The sequence below is a fragment of the Tachypleus tridentatus genome, chromosome 10, assembly GCF_004210375.1.
Source record: "Tachypleus tridentatus isolate NWPU-2018 chromosome 10, ASM421037v1, whole genome shotgun sequence".
NCBI classification, from domain to species: Eukaryota; Metazoa; Arthropoda; class Merostomata; order Xiphosura; family Limulidae; genus Tachypleus; species Tachypleus tridentatus.
Genome location: NC_134834.1, coordinates 12,375,829 through 12,401,672, shown reverse-complemented (window position 1 = coordinate 12,401,672; position 25,844 = coordinate 12,375,829). Strand labels below are relative to the sequence as shown.

The window sequence follows — 25,844 nt, the reverse complement described above, 5'->3', positions numbered from 1 at the left end:
GATAAACTGTGTTTATCCAGCATCAACTAGTGGAATAAAAGAGGGATAAATTGTGTTTATCAGTATCAACTAGTGGAATAAAGAGGGATAAACTGTGTTTTATCAGTATCAACTAGTAGAATAAAGAGGAGATAAACTGTGTTTATCAGTATCAACTAGTGGAATAAAGAGGATAAACTGTGTTTTGCAGTATCAACTAGTGGAATAAAGGGGATAGACTGTGTTTATCAGTATCAACTAGTGGAATAAAGAGGGATAAACTGTGTTTATCAGTATCAACTAGTGGAATAAAGAGGGATAAGCTGTGTTTATCCAGTATCAACTAGTGGAATAAAGAGGGATAAATTGTGTTTATCAGTATCAACTAGTGGAATAAAGAGGGATAAACTGTGTTTATCAGTATCAACTAGTAGAATAAGGGGGGATAGACTGTGTTTATCAGTATCAACTAAGTGGAATAAAGAGGGATAAACTGTGTTTATCAGTATCAACTAGTAGAATAAAGTGAAATGAACTGTATTACCAGTATCAACTAGTGGAATAAAGAGGGATAAACTGTGTTTACCAGTATCAACCAGTGGAATAAAGAGGGATAAACTGTGTTTATCAAGTATCAACTAGTGGAATAAAGAGGGATAAACTGTGTTTATCAGTATCAACTAGTGGAATAAAGAGGGATAAATTGTGTTTATCAGTATCAACTAGTAGAATAAAGGGGATAAACTGTGTTTATCAGTATCAACTAGTGGGAATAAAGAGGGATAAACTGTGTTTATCAGTATCAACTAGTGGAATAAAGAGGGATAAACTGTGTTTATCAGTATCAACTAGTGGAATAAAGGGGATAAACTGTGTTTACAGAGTATCAACTAGTGGAATAAAGAGGATAAACTGTGTTTACCAGTATCAACTAGTGGAATAAAAGAGGATAAACTGTGTTTATCAGTATCAACTAGTGGAATAAAGAGGGATAAGTGGTGTTTTACAGTATCAACTAGTGGAATAAAGAGGGATAAACTGTGTTTATCAGTATCAACTAGTGGAATAAAGAGGGATAAACTGTGTTTATCAGTATCAACTAGTGGAATAGAGAGGAATAAGCTGTGTTTATCAGTATCAACTAGTGAATCAAGGGGATAAACTGTGTTTATCCGTATCAACTAGTGGAATAAAGAGGGATAAACTGTGTTTATCAGTATCAACTAGTGGAATAAAGAGGGATAAACTGTGTTTGCTCAGTATCAACTAATAGTGGAATAAAGAGGATAAGCATGTGTTTGTCAGTATCAACTAGTGGAATAAAGGGGATAGACTGTGTTTATCAGTATCAACTAGTGGAATAAAAGAGGGATAAAATTGTGTTTTACCAGTATCAACTAGTGGAATAAAGGGGATAGACTGTGTTTTACAGTATCAACTAGTGGGAATAAAGAGGGATAAACTGTGTTTATCAGTATCAACTAGTGGAATAAGAGGGATAAACTGTTTACCAGTATCAACTAGTGGAATAAGAGGGATAACTGTGTTTATCAGTATCAACTAGTGGAATAAAAGAGGATAAGAAAAACTATGTTTATCAGTATAGCAACTAGTGGAATAAAGAGGATAAAACTGTGTTTATCAGTATCAACTAGTGGAATAAAGAGGGATAAACTGTGTTATCAGTATCAACTAGTGGAATAAAGAGGGGATAAACTGTGTTTTATCAGTATCAACTGGAGGAGGGAATAAAGAGAGAGAATGGCTGTGTTTATCGAGGAGGCATCCAACTAGTGGAATAAAGAGGGATAAACTGTGTTTTTTCACAAAATATCAACTAGTGGAATAAAGAGGGATAAACTGTATTTATCAGTATCAACTAACTAGGAATAAAGAGGGATAAACTGTAGTTTTACCAGTATCAACTAGTGGAATAAAGAGGGATAAACTGTGTTTACCAGTATCAACTAGTGGAATAAAGAGGGATAAACTGTGTTTACAGTATCAACTAGTGGAATAAAGAGGGATAAACTGTAGTACCAGGATCAACTAGTGGAATAAAGCGGGATAACCGGTATTACCAGCTTCAACTAGTGGAATAAAGAGGGATAAACTGTGTTTATCGGTATCAACTAGAGTGGAATAAAAAGAGAGGGATAAACTGTAGCATAAGGTATCAACTTAATTGGAATAAAAAAAGAGATAAACTGTGTTTATCCAGTATCAACTAGTGGAATAAAGAGGGATATAACTGTTTTATCAGTATCAACTAGTAAGACAAAGGATGTTTATGAAAATAAATCAGTATCAACTAATTGAATAAGATTAATGTATAAACTATAATGCATCATCAAAGTATATAACTAGTGGAATAAAGAGGGATAAAATATGGTTTATCAGTATCAACTAGTGGAATAAAGGGGGATAAGCTGTGTTACCAGTATCAACTAGTGGAGTAAAGAGTATCAACTGTATTACCAGTATCAACTAGTGAATAAAGAGGGATAAACTGTGTTTACCAGTATCAACTAGTGGAATAAAGAGGGATAAACTGTGTGTTTACCAGTATCAACTAGTGGAATAAAAGAGGGATAAGCTGTGTTTTATCAGTATCAACTAGTGGAATAAAGAGGATAAACTGTGTTTACCAGTATCAACTAGTGGAATAAAGAGGGATAAACTGTGTTTATCAGTATCAACTAGTGGAATAAAGAGGAATAAACTGTGTTTATCAGTATCATCTAGTGGACTAAAGTGGATAAACTGTATTACCAGTATCAACTAGTGGAATAAAGAGGATAAACTGTATACCAGTATCAACTAGTGGAATAAAAGGGGATAAACTGTGTTTAACAGTATCAACTAGTGGAATAAAGAGGGGATAAACTGTGTTTATCAGTATCAACTAGTGGAATAAAAGAGGGATAAACTGTGTTTACCAGTATCAACTAGTTAGAATAAAGAGGGATAAATTGTGTTTATCAGTATCAACTAGTGATGAATAAAAGGGGGGATAAACTGTGTTTACCAGTATCAACTAGTGGAATAAAGAGGGATAAACTGTGTTTTATCAGTATCAACTAGTGGAATAAAGAGGGATAAACTGTGTTTATCAGTATCAACTAGTGGAATGGAGAAGGATAAACTGTGTTTATCAGTATATCAACTAGTGGAATAAAGAGGGATAAACTGTGTTTATCGAGTATCAACTAGTGGAAGCAAGAGAATAAACTGTGTTTATCAGTATCAACTAGTGGAATAAAGAGGGATAAACTGTGTTTACCAGTATCAACTAGTAGTGGAATAAAAGAGGGATAAACTGTATTTTACAGTATCAACTAGTGGAATAAAGAGGGGATAAATTGTGTTTTACCAGTATCAACAGGTGATGGAATAAAGAGGGATAAACTGTGTTTTATCAGTATCAACTAGTGGAATAAAGAGAGGATAAACTGTGTTTATCAGTATCAACTAGTGGAATAAAGAGGGATAAACTGTGTTTACCAGTATCAACTAGTTGGAATAAAGAGGGATAAACTGTGTTTACCAGTATCAACTAGTGAATGATGGATCAAGAGAGGAATAGGAATTGTGTTTATCAGTATCAACCAGTGGAATAAAGAGGGATAAACTGTGTTACCAGTATCAACTAGTGGAATAAAGAGGATAAACTGTGTTTACCAGTATCAACTAGTGGAATAAAGAGGGATGAACTGTGTTTATCAGTATCAACTAGTGGAATAAAGAGGGATAAACTGTGTTTATCAGTATCAACTAGTGGAATAAAAGGGGATAGACTGTGTTTATCCAGTATCAACTAGTGGAATAAAGAGGGATAAACTGTGTTTTATCAGTATCAACTAGTGGAATAAAGAGGATAGACTGTGTTTACCAGTATCAACTAGTGGAATAAGAGGGGATAGACTGTGTTTATCAGTATCAACTAGTGGAATAAAGAGGGATAAACTGTGTGTTTATCAGTATCAACTAGTGGAAATAAGAGGGATAAACTGTGTTTATCAGTATCAACTAGTGGAATAAAAAGGATAAACTGTATTACCAGTATCAACTAGTAGAATAAAGAGGATAAACTGTATTACCAGTATCAACTAGTGGAATAAAGAGGATAAACTGTATTACCAGTATCAACTAGTGGAATAAAGAGGATAAACTGTGTTTATCAGTATCAACTAGTGGAATAAAGAGGGATAAACTGTGTTTATCAGTATCAACTAGTGGAATAAAGAGGGATAAAGTGTGTTTTCCAGTATCAACTAGTGGAATAAAGGGGATAGACTGTGTTTATCAGTATCAACTAGTGGAATAAAGGAGATAAACTGTGTTTATCAGTATCAACTAGTGGAATAAAGAGGGATAAACTGTGTTTATCCAAGTATCAACTAGTGGAATAAAAGAGGAATAAACTGTGTTTACCAGTATCAACTAGTGGAATAAAGAGGGATAAACTGTGTTTATCAGTATCAACTAGTGGAATAAAGAGGGATAAACTGTGTTTATCAGTATCAACTAGTGGAATAAAGAGGATAAATTGTGTTTATCAGTATCAACTAGTGGAATAAAGAGGGATAAACTGTGTTTACCAGTATCAACTAGTGGAATAAAGGGGATAAACTGTGTTTACCAGTATCAACCTAGTGGAATAAAGAGGATAAATTGTGTTTATCAGTATCAACTAGTGGAATAAAGAGGATAAACTGTGTTTATCAGTATCAACTAGTGGAATAAAGAGGATAAACTGTGTTTATCAGTATCAACTAGTGGAATAAAGAGGGATAAACTGTGTTTATCAGTATCAACTAGTGGAATAAAGGGGATAAACTGTGTTTATCAGTATCAACTAGTGGAATAAAGAGGGATAAACTGTGTTTACCAGTATCAACTAGTGGAATAAAGGGGGATAAACTGTGTTTACCAGTATCAACTAGTGGAATAAAGAGGGATAAACTGTGTTTATCAGTATCAACTAGTGGAATAAAGAGGGATAAACTGTGTTTATCAGTATCAACTAGTGGAATAAAGGGGATAAACTGTGTTTACCAGTATCAACTAGTGGAATAAAGAGGGATAAACTAGTAGAATAAAGTGAAATGTGTTTACCAGTATCAACTAGTGGAATAAAGAGGATAAACTGTGTTTATCAGTATCAACTAGTGGAATAAAGAGGGATAAACTGTGTTTATCAGTATCAACTAGTGGAATAAAGAGGGATAAACTGTGTTTATCAGTATCAACTAGTGGAATAAAGAGGGATAAACTGTGTTTATCAGTATCAACTAGTGGAATAAGAGGGATAAACTGTGTTTACCAGTATCAACTAGTGGAATAAGAGGATAAACTGTGTTTACCAGTATCAACTAGTGGAATAAAGAGGATAAACTGTGTTTACCAGTATCAACTAGTGGAATAAAGGGGGATAAACTGTGTTTATCAGTATCAACTAGTGGAATAAAGAGGGATAAACTGTGTTTACCAGTATCAACTAGTGGAATAAAGAGGGATAAACTGTGTTTATCAGTATCAACTAGTGGAATAAAGAGGGATAAACTGTGTTTATCAGTATCAACTAGTGGAATAAAGGGGGATAAACTGTGTTTATCAGTATCAACTAGTGGAATAAAGAGGGATAAACTGTGTTTATCAGTATCAACTAGTGGAATAAAGAGGGATAAAGTGTGTTTATCAGTATCAACTAGTGGAATAAAGGGGATAAACTGTGTTTATCAGTATCAACTAGTGGAATAAAGAGGGATAAACTGTGTTTATCAGTATCAACTAGTGGAATAAAGAGGGATAAACTGTGTTTATCAGTATCAACTAGTGGAATAAAGAGATGGATAAACTGTGTTTATCAGTATCAACTAGTGGAATAAAAGAGGGATAAACTGTGTTTATCAGTATCAACTAGTGGAATAAAAGGGGATAAACTGTGTTTATCAGTATCAACTACTGGAATAAAGAGGGATAAACTGTATTACCAGTATCAACTAGTGGAATAAAGAGGGATAAACTGTGTTTATCAGTATCAACTAGTGGAATAAAGGGGATAGAACTGGTTTACCAGTATCAACTAGTGGAATAAAGAGGGATAAACTGTGTTTTATCAGTATCAACTAGTGGAATAAAGGGGATAAACTGTGTTTATCAGTATCAACTAGTGGAATAAAGAGGATAAACTGTGTTTATCAGTATCAACTAGTGGAATAAAGAGGATAAACTGTGTTTACCAGTATCAACTAGTGGAATAAAGAGGGATAAACTGTGTTTACCAGTATCAACTAGTGAGATAAAGAGGATAAACTGTGTTTACCAGTATCAACTAGTGGAATAAAGGGGATAAACTGTATTACCAGTATCAACTAGTGGAATAAAAGAGGATAAATTGTATTACCAGTATCAACTAGTGGAATAAAGAGGATAAACTGTGTTTACCAGTATCAACTAGTGGAATAAAGAGGGATAAACTGTATTACCAGTATCAACTAGTGGAATAAAGAGGGATAAACTGTGTTTACCAGTATCAACTAGTGGAATAAAGGATAAACTGTGTTTACCAGTATCAACTAGTGGAATAAAGAGGGATAAACTGTGTTTACCAGTATCAACTAGTGGAATAAAGGGGATAAACTGTGTTTATCAGTATCAACTAGTGGAATAAAGAGGGATAAACTGTGTTTATCAGTATCAACTAGTGGAATAAAGGGGGATAAACTGTGTTTATCAGTATCAACTAGTGGAATAAAGAGGGATAAACTGTGTTTATCAGTATCAACTAGGGGAATAAAGGGGATAAACTGTGTTTATCAGTATCAACTAGTGGAATAAAGGGGATAAACTGTGTTTACCAGTATCAACTAGTGGAATAAAGAGGGATAAACTGTGTTTACCAGTATCAACTAGTGGAATAAAGAGGGATGTAACTGTGTTTATCAGTATCAACTAGTGGAATAAAGAGGGATAAACTGTATTACCAGTATCAACTAGTGGAATAAAGAGGAATAAACTGTATTACCAGTATCAACTAGTGGAATAAAGAGGGATAAACTGTATTACCAGTATCAACTAGTGGAATAAAGAGGGATAAATTGTGTTTATCAGTATCAACTAGTGGAATAAAGAGGATAAACTGTATTACCAGCATCAGTGGAATAAAGAGGGATAAACTGTATTATCAGTATCAACTAGTGGAATAAAGAGGGATAAATTATGTGTTTACCAGTATCAACTAGTGGAATAAAGAGGATAAACTGTGTTTATCAGTATCAACTAGTGGAATAAAGAGGATAAACTGTGTTTACCAGTATCAACTAGTGGAATAAAGAGGGATAAACTGTGTTTACCAGTATCAACTAGTGGAATAAAGGGGATAAACTGTGTTTACCAGTATCAACTAGTGGAATAAAGAGGATAAACTGTGTTTATCAGTATCAACCAGTGGAATAAAGGGGAAGACTGTTTATCAGTATCAACTAGTGGAATAAAGAGGGATAAACTGTGTTTATCAGTATCAACTAGTGGAATAAAGAGGGATAAATTGTGTTTTACCCAGTATCAACTAAGTGTTTAGAATAAAGGGGATAAACTGTGTTTACCAGTATCAACTAGTGGAATAAGAGAGGATAAACTGTGTTTTATCAGTATCAACTAGTGGAATAAAGAGGGATAAACTGTGTTTACCAGTATCAACTGTGGAATAAAAAGAGGATAAACTGTATTACATCAGTATCAACTAGTGGAATAAAGGAGGATAAACTGTTTGTCCAGTATCAACTAGACAATAAGGGATAAACTGTATGTATCAACTAGTGGAATAAAGTTACTGTATTATCAGTATCAACTAGTGGAATAAAGAGGGATAAACTGTGTTTATCAGTATCAACTAGTGGAATAAAGAGGGATAAACTGTGTTTACCAGTATCAACTAGTGGAATAAGAGGGATAAACTGTGTTTACCAGTATCAACTAGTGGAATAAAGGGGATAAACTGTGTTTACCAGTATCAACTAGTGGAATAAAGGGGATAAACTGTGTTTATCAGTATGTATCAACCATTGGAATAAAGAGGGATCAACTATGTTTATCAGTATCAACTAGAGGTGAGCTAAACTGTGTTTATCAGTATCAACTAGTGGAATAAAGAGGGATAAACTGTGTTACCAGTATCAACTAGTGGAATAAAAGGGATAAACTGTGTTTTACCAGTATCAACTAGTGGAATAAAGAGGGATAAACTGTGTTTATCAGTATCAACTAGTGGAATAAAGAGGGATAAACTGTATTTACCAGTATCAACTAGTGGAATAAAAGGGATAAACTGTGTTTATCAGTATCAACTAGTGGAATAAAGAGGGATAAACTGTGTTTATCAGTATCAACTAGTGGAATAAAGAGGGATAAGTACTGTGTTTATCAGTATCAAATAGTGGAATAAAGAGAGATAACTGTGTTTTTTGCAGTATCAACTAGTGGAATAAAGAGTGAAACTGTGTTACCAGTATCAACTAGTGGAATAAAGTGAAATAAACTGTGTTTATCAGTATCAACTAGTGGAATAAAGAGGGATAAACTGTGTTTATCAGTATCAACTAGTGGAATAAAGAGGATAACTGTGTTTACCAGTATCAACTAGTGGAATAAAGTGGATAAACTGTGTTTATCAGTATCAACTAGTGGAATAAAGAAGGATAAACTGTGTTTACCAGTATCAACTAGTGGAATAAAGAGGGATAAACTTTGTTCATCAGTATCAACTAGTAGAATAAAGAGGATAAATTGTGTTTATCAGAATCAACTAGTGGAATAAAGAGGGATAAACTGTGTTCATCAGTATCTACGTCTTTAATTTGATAAAACTTTTATACATTATTTAGTCTTATTTTATGTACCTTATAGAGAGTTCTACCTGCATGTGTCACCGAGGAGCACGAGATGGGATAAAGACGTTATACTGAAATAGAGTGCTAGGATTAGTAAGTGTCACTTAGCGGCGTATGATGTGGTGATATCTACTTGTCTTTCCTCATTTTCATTCAACTTCTGTCTGCCTTGATATCATCACAAATATCATCTTTACTTATTACCTGAAAACCTTTCCTCGTTTTATTTATAGGAGAAAGGGCATTTTTATGGTTATTATATAACTCTATATCAGGCTTTGTAATAAGCCATGTGAAGGATTTATTATTACATATTTATTTGTTATATTTTGTCTGTTGGAATTAAATATGTATACTTACAAATGCACGTAACTTATACTGTTGAACGTGTATTGCAAAATTCTCGCCTATTCACTGAAATTGTGGAAGCCTCTAGAGTGTAAGAATCTACAGTGTATATATGTATGTAAATAGCAGTATTGGTACCTTAGCTAAAATATCTATAATCATCTCTTCTCAAGTTTATAATATTAACCAACACAACGTGCTGAAAGTCGGTTTGCTACAGTTAGTATACTATAAACTTATTGTATAACGAGTAACGCTTATTAATCGAGAACTTCAGATATTTGACCAGGAAAGTTTATAGATTTCGAACATTATAAATCTTTTAATTTCAGCGAATTAACGTCGAACGTTTCATGAAAACATTATATAATTTCAGCGGTGAAAAACGTACGAGTGATCGGCGAAGAGCTTGCTAGCTTCTCATTAAGTAAATTGTACCTTTATCAGCTCAAAATTAATTCGCTCACTGTGAACCGTCCATAAAATATTTAGTTCCTGACCAGATAGAAGACTCGATATTGCTTGTAAAACTTTTGTAAATAAATTAATATTTGTTATAACCATTATTATAAATCGTATTATTCTTTGTTATTAAAATATGTTTGTATTAATAAAGGAAACTTCATAATTAAAATTAAAACTTCACTCATTTTCGAGTTATTTCCAATCGTAACACGTAATACAATAAATTAGGGGATTGTCTTGAATAAATCATAATACGTAACATCTATTAAACGTTCGACTGAAAATGTGCCTTTGTGTGTGAAAAGCACGTTGTCCATTACCTTCACTAAAACTCTGACTACAGTATTGACTGCACATCGAGCAGGCTGTCTTCATTGACAGCAGTTCCCTTCTATCTGGGAGTAATAAAACTGCACGAAAAAAACAAAATGATTTGTGGTACTCAATGTGATTCGTCTTCTGATTGATATGTACTGTTCACCACAGTTCTGAAGGCGGAGTCTGGCTGGATGTTACGCACAACGTAATACCAGTAGAGAATCGGCTTCATGACAAGCTGTGAAACTTCCTGTCATGGGGAGATCGCGTTTTTACTGGTACGTGTAGTGAAGCATATGAAAGTTTGAGGTGTAACGTACTGTTATCCCACGTGTCAAGTCTTTAAAGTTGGTGCATCACATGAAGCTATAAGTGAGTTAAGAGTCGACCTACCGTAACAAGACGCTTGGGTTACAACCGGACGTGACGTTTCACGCTAAGTTACTTCACCGCTCGTGGTATATACAAACAACAAGGACCAAAGCTTTGTTGGAACAGTAAAGGCTTTAATGTCCCTAAATTACGACCCCCACAACGCCTCCCTAGTTGAATGTGTTTGTTATAGTTCTGTTTAGTTTCGCTTCATGAGGCTATTAGATAACTAGTTTTAAAAAGACTGGAAATTGATGTAAAGGCGCTAAAAATGATGTAATTCGAAACAGTTTATTAACTATTTCGAACCACATGAACCAATAGTATGTCACTTCCTCGATCTCTGACTAAACTACTGTGTGGCAAGCACATTGTTGAAAACTTAGGTAAGTACCATACCAACGAAACCTTTCAAGGTCCGAACTACTGAAAATCCAGGTAAGGAAAAACAAAACTACAACCTATAAAGTTACACAATTTTGTTCTATACTACTAAAAACCTCAAGTAAGAAAGACAAAACCAGAGCCTTTCAAATGAACAGAGCTTTGTTCCATGTTACTGAAAACCCATGTGGGTACCAACTTCAGCAAAATCTGTCAGCCATTCTATAACAGTGAAAACTCAAGAAAATACTATACCAGCGTAATCTTTAATATTAGAGCTATTTCTTAACACTAGATGACGCTGTTTTCTGGATGATAGCAAAGCTTTATCAAATTATTAATATTTGTATATTCTAGCCCGTCAATAGAATATAAGTTAAATACGTTTTCAATGGAGGGATATATCTCCTCATCTCTGTTTGAGGTTTTGTTGAGGGGATATATCTCCTCTTCTGTTTGAGGTTTTGTTGAGGGATATATCTCCTCAGCTTCTGTTTGAGGTTTTGTTATATCTCTCAGCTTCTGTTTGAGGTTTTGTTGAGAGATATATCTCCTCAGCTTCTGTTTGTGAGGTTTTGTTGTTTCAGGTTTTGTTGACCTTTATTGAAATATTTACCTCACGACGTAAATTGTTGAACGTGATTGGTTTGGTCTGGTTTTGAATTTCGCACAATGCTACTCGAGGGCTATCTGTGCTAGCCGTCCCTAATTTAGCAGTGTAAAACTAGATGGAAGGCAGCTAGTCATCACCACCCACAGCCAATTCTTGGGCTACTTTTTACCAACGAATAATGGGATTAACCGTCATATTATAATGCCTCCACGGCTGAAAGGGCGAGCATGTTTGGTGCAATGGAGATTTGAACCCGCGACCCTCGGATTACTAGCCGAAGGTGATTGTAATCCACTTTGTGGTGTATCATTTTCAGTTAGAGTTTCCACTAAATGCGTTCGATTATATCTAAGCTGTCATAGAATCGGTAAATCTTAATGCTGTTATTGCATCAAAACCTTTCTAGTTTTCGTTTTCAGTCTCATCCAACCAGAGTTCATGTGAATATTAAATACTCATTAGCTTCGAGGAACATTTTAAATAAAACAAATCTGTGATAATCACTTTTGCAAAATTAACAAAAAAATGGAAGCCTATGAAACATCCAATTTTGTCTGAGACAAAATTAACTGTGGGGTCTTCCCTCTGTTCTTCCCCACCCCTAACGCTAGCCTCGACACTAATTCTGAGCCCTTGGTAATTATAATGTATGGTTTTGCACAGATCAGTGATTATCCGCCGGAAATGGCGTCAGTTATGTTGTTTTATATTGTCAGTGTCCGTGTAGTCTGGAGAGATGTGTGCATTATAAAATCACCCAGAATTCTTAGAACAACAACTGGTGATATAAAATTAAATACGGTGATTAAAATAAATACCTTAGTTAGGACGAAAATTGTTTTCGTCTCCAGGTATGAAATTACGAACAGGAAGTTTGAGAACAATAAGATGTGTGAAGGACAAGACCGGAAAATATATTACAAACATCATATAGTTAGAAAGGCCTTTGTCCAAGAAGTCCGGATGCTTATTGGCTTTTAAATTCAGAAACACCTTACCTGTTTGGTCAAAACTTTAAAACAATGAGAATGCTAGGCAGTGGTACAATGTCATTGTCACCACGTGACAAATGGCTTCGATTTCAACTTTAGTTTTTTTTAATTACAAAGCATTTTACACGAACAACAATTAATATACGCGTGTCCTAAAAAATGGACATTATATTATCTACAATTGCTGTGGACGTTCTCAACTTATTTAGGACTAGAATATGCATATGTATTTTGTTTTGAACAAAATGCGTATCACTTTGTGAACACGTATTCAGACGTTTCTGCATTATCAGCTACGTTTGCCTTCATTACAACTCTACATTTAGTTTACTTTGTAATAATATTGCTTCAATTCATTTCATAGGCTGCTATAAACACCTTTTAACTAAGTTTCTTTTTTTTACTACAAGTTTTAGTTTTCGTTCTTGTGATTTGCTTTGTTTCAGCTTGTAAAACCGTGTCGTACGCTGAACGTTCATAACTGTTCTAGACTCTGTGCATTATTACAAATACCATTACTATTCGTTAGTGTTTACTGTATATCTGATTTTATTAATTAAAGTTACGTTCAAGTGAGTTTGTTCGTCTGACTGCGTAGTTTTTTGTTTTTACAAATAGACCAACACTTATCGATTTAACGCGTAATACCTGCAAAATAAGTAGCTTAAATTCCGTGCGTGTAAATGATATAATAAGGAAAATTGAAGCAGAGAGAATGAGACCACAACAACTGTTCTGTCGGCGCAGCTAGTATTAACAATATTACTGACGGTTATTTGTCAAAATGTAAGTTATAAAGTTACGGTTGAAGAAATGTCCGAAACAAAAGAAAAGAATTCGTCCCAAACTTCGTCGTCATCGCTAAAGTAAAAAATAAAAAAAATTGATGTTATACCTGCAGAGTTTCGAGAAGTTTGCAACAGTTTGAACATTTCATTTAGGAAACCCACGATGTGTATCTAAGTAACTTCAGAGATAATTTCTTATCACCTCGAAGACGATAACTTTGAATAGAATGTCTGTAACAAGATGTGTGTAGCATATGTCGTTAAAGTTGTTTGTAAAAAAATAAATGTACTTCAACTTTTGTTACAGTAGTTTTTAACATTTTGAAAGAAATATCACGTGTACCTCTTCTTTGTCGTGATTGGATGTGAAGAAACTCGTGGTCACGTGCTACATTTTTATTTCACACAGTTGTTTTTAATTATTTGAAGCGAGGAAAAAAAGACTGTGCATTTTTTCCTTCAAATTTTGTTTGTGTTACGTTTAATCCCTTTTGGTTTAATTGGACCAGACGTCATAATTTAGATACATTAAACATAGGAATTCGTAAAACGTTTTAAGAGATGAAGCCATCCCTTCTGGTTCAGAGTTAGCTCGATGCATAACCAGATGTTCTTAGGAACACTGAAGACATAACCTACCAGTAGGTGTAACGTGTCCTGGTGACAAGGAAATCTGGCTAAATAAAACGATGACATTCCTTTAGACAAACAAGGATAGAGTAAGAGAACATTGCATCCACCATGTTGGAAAACACGTGTGCGTTTATGGAGAGATTTCTTTCTCGTTCGTTACGTCGGTATTTCGGGTCATTATTGTTCTTTTTACATCCACTTCCTGCCTTTTAAATTGTTACTTACACTTATTACTAAAATTAAACCTCTTGACGTGTTTGATTCATCTAGAAGAATACTGAAAAGACGGTGACATCTGATACAGTATACAGAAGAAACGAGTTTACTTTTATACGAGCATTTTGTGAGACGGCTTAGTAAAGAGATACGTTTGGTTTGAATTTCGCGCAAATCTGCACGAAGGCTATCTGCACTAACCGTCGACCCTAATTCAGCAATGTAAAACCAGAAGGAAGGCAGCTAGTCATCACCATCCGCCGCCAACTCTTGGACTACTCTTTTACCAGGGAATGGTGGGATTGACCGAAGGATTGTAACGCCCCCACGGCTGAAATAACGAGCATGTTTGATGTGAGGGGGATTTGAGCCTGCCACCTTAAGGTTACGAGTCGATCGCCCTAACCACCTTGCCATGCTGGGCCTCGTGGAGAGGTCGAGAGTTTATAACTTTAAGGTCAGGGGTTATAACCCCCTGCATCAAGCATAACGCAAATAGTCCATTGTGAAATTTTGCGCTTAAAATAAACAATCTTATATTAATCTTAGTTTTTCTCAGAAAGTCCACACTAGCTCTGCTAAATATCACCACATAAGCGTTCAGGGAGATAATTTTTTTACAATCGAACATAATTATTTTTATTGTTGTACTTTAAATGTTATGCTCAGAATTCTGTTAAATCTTTTGAGGCGCGAAACTTGACAAGTTAATTTAAGCAGATTTTCCAATTTTATACTTTTTTTAATAAAACTTTACAAATCGATCATCGATAGCAACACTGACCTCCCCCCAGGTATTGACTGCTGTTGTTCTAATGGTTGTTGTTTATTGTTAAACACAAAGCTTAATAACTATTTGTTAAGTACTCGTTTACGAGGGTATCGAAACCTGTTTATATTCGTTACAAGCCTACAGATTTACCACTGAGCCATTGGGGAGCTCATTTGAAAGTCTGATTGCTTATGAGGCTGAAACAATGGTTTCAATGTCATCGGTGAGCACAGCACAGAGTAGTTTTGTGGTTAACAACAAACAAACAAGCTTATCTGTGAAGTCTTATGGTAAGTCTCAGGCTTATCATGTTAAAAGATAGTGTTCCGATACCCGTGGTGGGAAAAGCACACATAGCCAACTGAACCGTTTTGGGCTTGACAACAATAAAAAACAACAACAAAAACTTACTAGTGAGCTCCTGGGAAGCTAATAATAAAAGTCGTTGGGCCAAAGCACTGATCGGGTTAACATAATAATTTACTTTTTTTTTAACCTAACAACATGGTTTGACTGAAAAATTAATATATAAATTTTTTTGCAGTGTTCTCATCAGCCTTAAGTCTGATAAGTTGCACTAATTTGATCTAAACATTTGAACATGTTTATCAAATATGTTTAGTTTACTGTATTTCGTCTTAAAAATCTAATGATTTTCACTCTTCCTTTCGTGTTTTTATTAGGACAATTTCTCTTAACTTTTATCTATAAATAAGTCTGTGCCTGTTTTGTAGCAAGGTACAAACCGTTAACTGTCACAATGTTTTTACGTGTGTTGCTATTGGTAACGAAATACTTACCTTCAGAGATTTTTTTTACCCACACTTTAAGGGTGAGTCATCATTTGCGTGACGTCACTGGCTTGAGTCTAATTGTGCAGCGTATGGCAACAAAGTAATTTCTCTTTGTGCTGGTGTGTCACAGTCACGTGACTAAAGTTCAGTGACATATTGAATTTTGCTAAAATACAGTTTTATTTTTATGAGCTTCGACGCAAGAAACACGATTACCAGTTGTTGAAAAGTTGAGTCTTCCCGAACTTGATTTTTAATAAATCCGTGCATTTTCAACAAATTACTTCCCCACAATTAGTGCTGAAAAAAACCCCTAAAGATTAGCTTGGGTGGGGTGATCAGGTTTTTATTTGAAATGTCAGGGTGGGCATTTATGTATATTGCGGATTTACACTGAAAATTCTTTATCATCTCGCATTAAAACTTTAATTGTATTCGGTTTAATGGTGAATCAGATACAAGTATGTATGTATTTTTGTGTTTACGTATCATACAGATTTCTATATACTATAAAGCTGTTTAACACTAAAAAAAGTCGACAATATGAATACAAAGGCGAACAGAGAACATACACCATGTATGTGTGTGGACTACATCAAGTTAGTGATGGCTCCAGTTAAGATATCAAAATGTCTTCCATACCTAAACCCAAGACAGTTGCAATCAGTGAAATTTTAGTTCCAGTCCAACAGGTTTACACAAATTTTAGAAGAGTTTTATGGATTGTACTAGATCTCAAGTTTTTATGGATTGTACTAGATCTTAAGTTTTTTATTGATTGTACTAGATCTTAAGTTTTTATGGATTATACTAGATCTTAAGTTTTTATGGATTGTACTAGATCTTAAGTTTTTTATGGATTGTACAAGATCTTAAGTTTTTATGGATTGTACTAGATCTTAAGTTTTATGGATTGTACAAGATCTTAAGTTTTTATGGATTGTACTAGATCTTAAGTTTTTTATGGATTGTACTAGATCTTAAGTTTTTTTATGGATTGTACTAGATCTTAAGTTTTTTATGGATTGTACTAGATCTTAAGTTTTTTTATGGACTGTAGTACATATTTTTCTGGATTTTAAAGTTTTACGGATTGTTTTGGATTTAAAGTTTTTATGGATTGTTCTGGATTTAAAGTTTTATGGATTGTTTTGGATTTAAAGTTTTTATGGAATGTATCCGTCTGGAATGAAAAGGTGGTTGTGTGTTGAGTTTTTTTGTTTTTGTCTTTTTTACAAACAACCTGATTAAGGATTCAGCACATTATCCATTTCTACGCTCTAGGCAGATACAGTCCACTAAAACTGCAAATCCAGTACAACCCACTCTGGATTAGACTCCTCTGGCGTGTAAATATTTCATATTTTGTTGATCATACCATTTCCAGTTTGCTACTTGTTCTCAGTATTTCTAGTGATTCTCATTTATTTTGATGTATCATAGAATAAAACTACACTCAAGAATGATTAGAGAATCTTTATATAGTGAAGATCCTAAGCCTAAATTTTAGTATCCCTTCCATTACACATATTTTTACACTCGAGAGAGACACCTCTCTGCTATAATCTGGTTTTATCAAAAGCAATACCTACTTACCTGATCATAACCATTATAAACCCCATGGTGTTACCAAGTAAAACTTTAACTACCAATACCACAATTACAAGTTGTTCCGAATATTTGTTTATGTGATATCGTTGAAGTGGGCAGTTTCCCTTTGTAAAGCAATACGAAGTCAGGTGCAGAAGTCTACCCTAGACAATCACCAAGGCCAATTTGACCAAGAATCAACTTTGTTTAGTCCTATATTCAGTCTTAAAACCCATCATAACCTCTCAACATGTCAGCCTACACACACACAATCTCATGGAAACATTTTTTTTTCTTTTACGCGCAAGCTACGCTATACTATTTGCGCTGTACCAACGCGGGGATCGAAATCTGACTTTTAACATTATAAGGAGGGGCAAAGCAAAGGAAGACTAGAGTCCTCTAGATTTCTTACCTCACGCAACAGGTATGTTAGCCATATTGTTTCAAAACAGCTTTATAACTTGACCTAGAAACGTCGGCAAATACGTTTTTATTTTTCTTATAGCAAAGCCATATTGGGCTATCTAATGAGCCCACCGAGGGAAATCGAACGCAAATCCATAGACTTACCGTTGTACTAGCGGTAGGCCGTCAGGAAATAAAATACATCTGTCCTTCAACTGACCCTCTCTTTGTTGTGTATCACAGTAAGATAAGTGTAAGTCAAGGCTGGTCACGTCTTGATAATATAAAATATTTAACCAAGTACAGAAATCTAAAAAGAATTGAAAACGAAAAAAAAAGTGAATACGCTCGAAAAACTCAAACTATAATATTTACATATCATAACTATAAACCAGTGTGACCAACGCGTAGTTATAGATTGATATATGTAACTTAAATGTTTTGTATTCGTGACGGCACATCAGCTGCGTCGTGCTTTATTGATATATTAAATATTTATATATGCAAATAATAACACTTAAATTTATTTAGTGCATATAACCATTTAGAATTAAGTGAAAATATCGAACAACCGAAAAATACTATAGCTTAAAATACATATACATTTATATAGTACATAGGCTTTATGTAGGCTAGGACACATCGAATTAGTCAGCCTTCTTATCTCTACTTGCCAAAGTAATCGACTTATCCCAAAGTCGGCTTACAGATATTGCATTAAAGCCCTGTCATTCTTACTCAACAAATACAATGATTTATCATAATGTAGGTCTAACGTAAGTAGAAGAAAACCTAAATTTAGTGATTCGATATAATTTTGTCTGTGTCAAGTGTTATCCAAACAGGTAAAGTATTTTATATTATATATTAGGCTTACCTTGTTCACTTATTTCGCTTTTCCAAGCAGTACTGATGAACTGTGAACTTAGCGAATCGAAGAATATATTAGATATCTACGTCAATTTGTTTGTTTTTTTTTCTTTTCACTGTAATTATACATTTTGGTTAGGGAAAGTAATCCATTAATAAATAATATAAGCCTCAGAGTACTGAAAAATAGCCACTTTATCTCTACTTATCAAATTCATTGATTCGTCATAACATAGGTTTAACGGTAACGGAATATTACCCATAGGCAAATCCAAGCAAAAGTCTCGAAGTGGGGTTCCATGACTCTCCTCTCATACTCAAAAATTCAAGTGCCTTCAAATTTCAGGATGTGGCATAGTAATTCTAGGTAAAATCGTAGTGGGCTAACAAAATATCAACATCTGGAAGTGGTCCTTTTCCGAAGAGTTTATTCGGGTATGAATTTGTTGCCGCTCTCGAAAAACAGTTTAATCTAACAGGGCGCTAGGGTGCACGTTATTAACTTCGCGGTGCTTTGTTGAGAAAGGCCACTCTATAGTCCTAAATACTAAGACTAATAAGGATTCATCATGTTAATACGTGGTGTGGTCTTCTGACTTTGTAAATAAAAGTGATTTTTTTTTGTATGCGTGAAAGAAAAAAGAACTGAAGGTATGTATGATTTGTGGAATTATCAAGTGAGCAGGTTCAACAAAATTTGACCAGATTTTTTACTAATCATTGACTATATATTACTACAATCTGTACTAGCATTAAGGAGAGTGATACCTTTAAAACGATGTAAAATCGGAGAGAACACACAATATACATTAAATTATCTCCTTGTAGTTATTTCATGGACGTAATAAAATACCCAAAAGTAGGTTCAGAAACGCTTCTTTTGTTGACAATTTCATATATGATAAAATAAAACTAACTCGTTACTCGATTTACTGGACCCATGATTTACTTTTCCTGACATGCTAGTTGACCGTTATATGACAAAAGTAACTCCTTCATCCTTTCTCTCCATAAAGAAACCAGTTGTTTTAGGCCTATAGATTCAGCACCGCGTTGACAGAATACAAGATGTCGCGCTAGAGAACGGTAGCGAGAAAAACATAAAACATTTTACATGATTTACAAAATGACGCCTAAAGACGTAAGAGAAAGGTTGTTGTTTTTTCGGGAAGAAAACGTTAACTCAGCATGTTTGTGATATCTATTAAATATCAAAGTGACAGATGTTTAACATTTTATCCACGAAAAAATATGTGGTACATGAATAACACTTCACTTACGTCAGCTAGCATGCTTCTAACGGTTTTGTTATTAGGCCTATTGTTCCTAATGATTTAGATATTAAGCCTATCGAATATTATTGGGTTGCGATAAAGCTGTGTTCGCTCACTTTTTCTTTGTTTATATGCCTTTCTTTAACTAAGTTTAAACATGCTATTGTATTTTCACAGCTTTTTTGTTATTTCTTTGAACTTGTTTCATCAATCAGCATAATTGTTTACTGTAAAGAGTTCACCAATTCTTATTTTTAGGCCTCTCTGTATGTTTTTGCTATCCACCATGCCCATGTCACCCGTGCTTTTGAAACAGTGAAATTTCAAAAATACCCTTTAAAAAATAAGGCTCTCTTTTCATTTGTAGGTGTATTTACCTTATTGAAAGATAGTCCAATTAGTAATTACTACTATTGGCTGTTATAAAATGGCTTGTTTTCATTATTTTGCGCATTAATACCAGAATCTTTTTGGTCAATTTATAAAATAGTTCTCTATAATTAGATTCAGATAAAATTCAGCGTCACATTGAACCAGTAAATATACAATTTTCTCTCACTGAATAAAAGATTTTCTGGGCTAGCATTCTCTTATACACCCATATACTGCCTACAACCTTCACTGCTCTTTACCGCAAGCGTAAATTGTACTTTTGAAAAAGTCTGACTTAAACACATTTCTAAACCACGATGTTGAAATAAAGTGATTGGATAATAAATAATCAGCACTTCTAAAACTAGTAGGCCTAAAGAATGTTATTACTTTTAACCTGAAAACTTTTTACAGAATGTTTTTCTTCAGTCACAATCACTGAGACTTATCACATACAAAGGGAACTATTTTGAGGCTGCCCCCCACCCAAATAAAGTTAGAGGCCTTCATTACGTAAATATTGATAATTATGTATTACGAATAATTGAATGCACTTTAGTTTACAACTGTACCCATTTTTAACTGGTACAAAAATATATATATTTGACTAAAGTGAGTCGCAATTAGCGTTATCTTTGTCAAGCTGGCGTTTGCTTAACGATGCAACTTATATATTACAACAGCGCCCTATTTGTAAATTACTTTTGTGCCTTTTTTATTTGAAAAGTTTGCCTGATTAGTCACTTAATATTATACACTGATACTGAGAAACAAAATAACCAACTCATTTTAATTAAAATGTTATAACTTGCAAATAAATAACACATCTTATTCAACTGATAATCTTACTGTAATGAACGAAGAGTATATGTCAGTTTCTATGTATGTTACCAAAACTCCTCTGCTGTCTACTGAATGGCACGACAAATAAAATCCGTGAAAAAATTCACACTTTGGGTTTGGTTTGTTTCTATATTTCGCCGAAAGCTACACGAGGGCTATCTGCGCTAGCCGTCCCTAATTTAACAGTGTAAGACTAGAGGGAAGGCAGCTAGTCATCACCACCCACCGCCAACTCTTGGGCTACTCTTTTACCAACGAATAGTGTGATTTACAGTCACATTGTAACGCCCCTGGAACTGAAAGAGCGAGCATGGTTGGTATGATGGGATTCGACCCCGACCCTCAAATTACGAGTCGAGTGCCTTATCCACCTTGTCATGCCGGGCCCACACTTTGAGTATTCACGATTCAGACAATTAGAAAAATAATTTTGGCTTGTGTAACAACCATTTCTTTATGACAGAACATAATTTTGTATCTCAAGACGGCTGGTTTGTTTGTTTGTTTTTGAATTTCGCGCAAAGCTACACGAGGGCTATCTGCACTAGCCGTTCCTAATTTAGTATTGTAAAACAAGAGGAAAGGCAAATAGTCATCACCACTCACCGCCGCTACTCTTTTACCAACGAATAGTGGGATTGACTGTAACATTATAACCCCCCCCTCTCCACGGCTGAAAGGGCGAGCACGTTTGGTTTTACTGGGATTCATGACAGCTGGTATGGGTGTTAAAATTCGTGATAAAGTAGAGAACAAAGTTTCGACCTTTTAGGTCATCTTCAAGTTAAGTGAGGGTGACCTAAGAAGGTCGTAACCTTGTTCTCTCCTTTATTAAATAAAAGTTTTAATAACCGTAGCATTATTACTTCAAGTGGGGTTCTCGTCATCACGAATAACACAGCTTTAAATAACATTTGTTTCGTCACGACAAAATCACGACTTTCACTAGGACTGAACGTGAGCGTTTGATTACATCTTTATCGATTTAATTTTTAAACGTAGTTCTGAGAAACTAGAGTTCTTAAAAACTGTCCTTTTTATAAAACTGTACAACTTTAAACATACGAAAACATTACTGTTTAATACTACGTTTGGTAGTTATTCGCACAAACAGCCACTCGTAAGGTGATGGTCTCCGCTTGTGTAATATAATTTTAAAATTATACTAATATATTTTTCTTGCGATTCAAATTTATATTGATTTATGTTTAAAAACTGGGTTTTGGAACCCTTAGTGAGCATGATATAGATAGCGCTCATTGTGTAGCTTTGTTCTTAAGATGAAACAAAGTAATGTATTAACGTGATTTGAATTCACTGAACGCAAAGCAACCATGCGGTGATTAAATGGTATATTTTGTTCGTGACTTTACATTAATTATTGATGGGTATTTCCACCCAGAGGAGTCTACTTTAAATGCAAATTGTATTTCTTAAAAAAAAATTTCCTCGGAGTGTTTGAGAATGCACCATAGAATATTTTATTTTGTATTTACTGGAGAAAATTTTTTAACTACCAGTTCCCTTTTGTGGATTGTTTGTTTGTTTTGGAATTTCGCACAAAGCTACTCGAGGGCTATCTGTGCTAGCCGTCCCTAATTTAGCAGTGTAAGACTAGAGGGAAGGCAGCTAGTCATCACCACCCACCGCCAACTCTTGGGCTACTCTTTTACCAACGAAAAGTGGGATTGACCGTCACATTATAACGCCCCCACGGCTGGGAGGGCGAGCATGTTTAGCGCGACGCGGGCACGAACCCGCGACCCTCGGATTACGAGTCGCGCGCCTTACGCGCTTGGCCATGCCGGGCCCCCTCTTGTGGAATGAATGAATTTTGTCTTCCTGTCTTATTATGATCTGATCGTATTGTATTGGACTGCACGAAATAAACAAAATAACTTTGCGAGATAAAAATGTTACAGTGAATTATAAAGTTTTCAGTTCATCGATTATTTGTCAGTATATTATGTAATATACGATAAAAACACTACAACAAATGAACTAAGTTATTATTAAAAGTCAAAACAAGAGCTTGATTGTTTGTTTTGAATTTCGCACAAAGCTACACGAGGGCTATCTGTGCTAGCCGTCCCTAATTTAGTAGTGTAAGACTAGAGGGAAGGCAGCTAGTCATTACCGCCCACCGCCAACTCTTGGGCTACTCTTTTACCAACGAATAGTGGGATTGACCGTCACATTATAACGCCCCCACGGCTGAAAGGGCGAGCATGTTTGGCCCGAAGGGGATGCGAACCCGCGATCCTCAGATTACGAGTCGCACGCCTTAACACGCTTGGCCATGCCGGGCCAAAACAAGAGCTTTCACACAGTTAAAAAAATCTTAAAATAATGACAGTTTTGTTTGTTTTGAATTTCACCCAAAGCTGCAACAGGGCTACCTGTACTAGCCGTCACTAATTTAGTTGTGATGAGCTAAAGGGAAGGCCACTACACTCCGCTAATTTTGGACTATTCATTTATCAACAAATAATGTGGTTGACCGTGACGTTATAATACCCACCCCCCCGGTGGAAAGGGCAAGCATGTTCGGTGTGACAGGGATTCGAACGTACGACCCCCAGATTGCGAGTCTAGCTTCCTAATCACCAGGCCAAATAAGGACAATCAGCGCCATCTGCGAGTGAAGACCTGCTCTTTTGCGACATCTAGTGCTAAATGTTGTAACTGTAACTGATACACTCGATCATATTATTCGGTGTAAGTAGCCGATAAAATTCCGTGAGGCGGAGCGTACTTGTTGCTGGTTACCTTCCCTATGGCCAGTAGCTCAAAATTAAGAGTTGGATATACTGTAGGCATACGAGGTTAGGCTTAGAGTTTTAAAATGTAGTATTGATTGGATGTGGGAACATTGGCTTGCATAAGTTAATTTTTTATATAATCTGTATTGTCCAATCACGAGCTTGTTCGGCGGCTTTGGAAGAGTCTCGGTCAACATTCAGTAAGAAATCCTTTCCTTGAGATAACAGAAGAGAAAACGGTTCTGGGATTCATACATAAGAGATTCAGTTCGAGACTTGCACTGATGGTGCACGTACACGAACGTAATTTAAAAATAAACGCCCTTAGTTTTTTAGTTTTACACGGTAATCCTAGTAAACAGCGTATCCGTAGTTAGTAACTTAAATCGCGTATTTCGAGAAGGTTAAAATGATACACTTAGTTTTTTGGTTGTTTTTTTTATAATTATAGCTTAAGGCAGTAATCGTTTTGTTTCGTGTGAAATAAACCTTTATTTACTGCCCCTTGTCCAGTTACATGTCTTTGTTAATGTCATAAAATGTAAAAATATGTCTTGTCTTTAATTAATGTCCTGTGTATCACTGTGTGTATTTTCACAGGATTACAATTTCACTGAAATACGTTTAGTGTTGTGGCCTTTTAGCGTTCGAGACAAAAAAATATTAACACGAAGCAGCCCTGCGCTCCTCTGTTTTGCTTAACACGAACGCTCAGCACGGTGTTTTACGTCACCATTTCTCCCAATGGGAGGCCGAGGACGTCGAAACTTCCGGCCAGGCCTGGGAGGAAACGGTTGCAATCAGGAAGTAGATACGCGCGTGTCCCTCACGAAACGCGTGCTTTAAGTCCGCGGGAGTCTAGTCTATGTCTGTGTTACGTGTCGTTGTAAATAATCTTAAAACACAAATTGGTTGATTTCTTTCCCACGAGTTCAAACCCTGTATTATGTTCAAGTTCTATTTGGATACACAGATCTGAGAGAAAGGATACTGTGTTTTTTTAGTGCTAAATCGGCGAAGTTGAACGTTGGTTGTTAAAGTTCCAAAGGTTATAACTATGTCACATCGCACTGTTTGGTCCACAATCGTTCGTCGCAAAAGACATGACGACTGTAAGTTCTAGTTGACATATATAAAGAAGAGAATGACAATCGTATGAAGAACCAGATAAATTAATATTTTAATGGAAAGTAATAATAGTGATATGAAATTATAATTAAATTACAGAAAAAAAATCTTAAACTATGTTTCATAAGACTTTGTACATAAACATGTGTTTAAGAGTATTTTGTAAAAATATGTGAGTAATACCTTCATTTAAAAATAAAACCTCAATAAATTTAGGGTAGATTACATAATTATTAAGTTATTTTAATGTTTAGATAATTAAGCATCTCACTGGTTCTCTTTCCTCATCTATAATTTAATAATTATACGAAAAACGAAGACATGACAGTATTTTTTTTTTCTCTGTTCATCCTTCGGTTGTAGTTTATTTTACTTCAAAAAGTATTTTAAATATTCAAGTCAGTTTATTTGTTGTTTTGTTTTGGAATTTCGCACAAAGCTACTCGAGGGCTATCTGTGCTAGCCGTCCCTAATTTAGCAGTGTAAGACTAGAGGGAAGGCAGCTAGTCATCACCACCCACCGCCAACTCTTGGGCTACTCTTTTACCAACGAATAGTGGGATTGACCGTCACATTATAACGCCCCCACGGCTGGGAGGGCGAGCATGTTTAGCGGGCGCGAACCCGCGACCCTCGGATTATGAGTCGCACGCCTTACGCGCTAGGCCATGCCAGGCCCCTGAAGAAAGTGAAAAACAAACGGAAAGTCAAATTCGCGTGCTTTCGCCACTGTTGCTGTTGTTAGACAGTTGTTTTTTTTTGTCGTGAGAGGGAGCTTAGAAACTCGAAATGTTTGTTCTCAATAGGTAGGAGGTAACTTAGGGAAGTAGCTGGAAGAACCCGTAACAAAGTAACACTTCTGAATGGTAATGGGAACATTCTAATTACACTAATTTTATTTTGTCAGATCTGTATTGTTCAATAAGAAAGATGATTAGTAAAGTATGCTACCGATAGAGGGCTCTTCGTTTAATGTATTACCTGTACTTCTGCACCACTTTCGAAACTAGAAGCTATAGGAAATATTTC

The 25,844-nt window shown here is 35.2% G+C and overlaps 1 protein-coding gene across 1 annotated transcript in view; it reads left to right on the top strand.

The window, feature by feature from the left end:
• Positions 1-10,567: 10,567 nt before the first annotated feature.
• LOC143227962 (ras GTPase-activating protein raskol-like) overlaps positions 10,568-25,844 on the top strand; it is a 111,343-nt gene continuing 96,066 nt past the window's right edge. Inside the window, exon 1 of the mRNA XM_076459313.1 lies at positions 10,568-10,762. Within this exon, the coding sequence (XP_076315428.1) occupies positions 10,702-10,762 (61 nt within the window). The 5' untranslated portion in view covers positions 10,568-10,701. The remainder of the gene's footprint in view (positions 10,763-25,844) is intronic.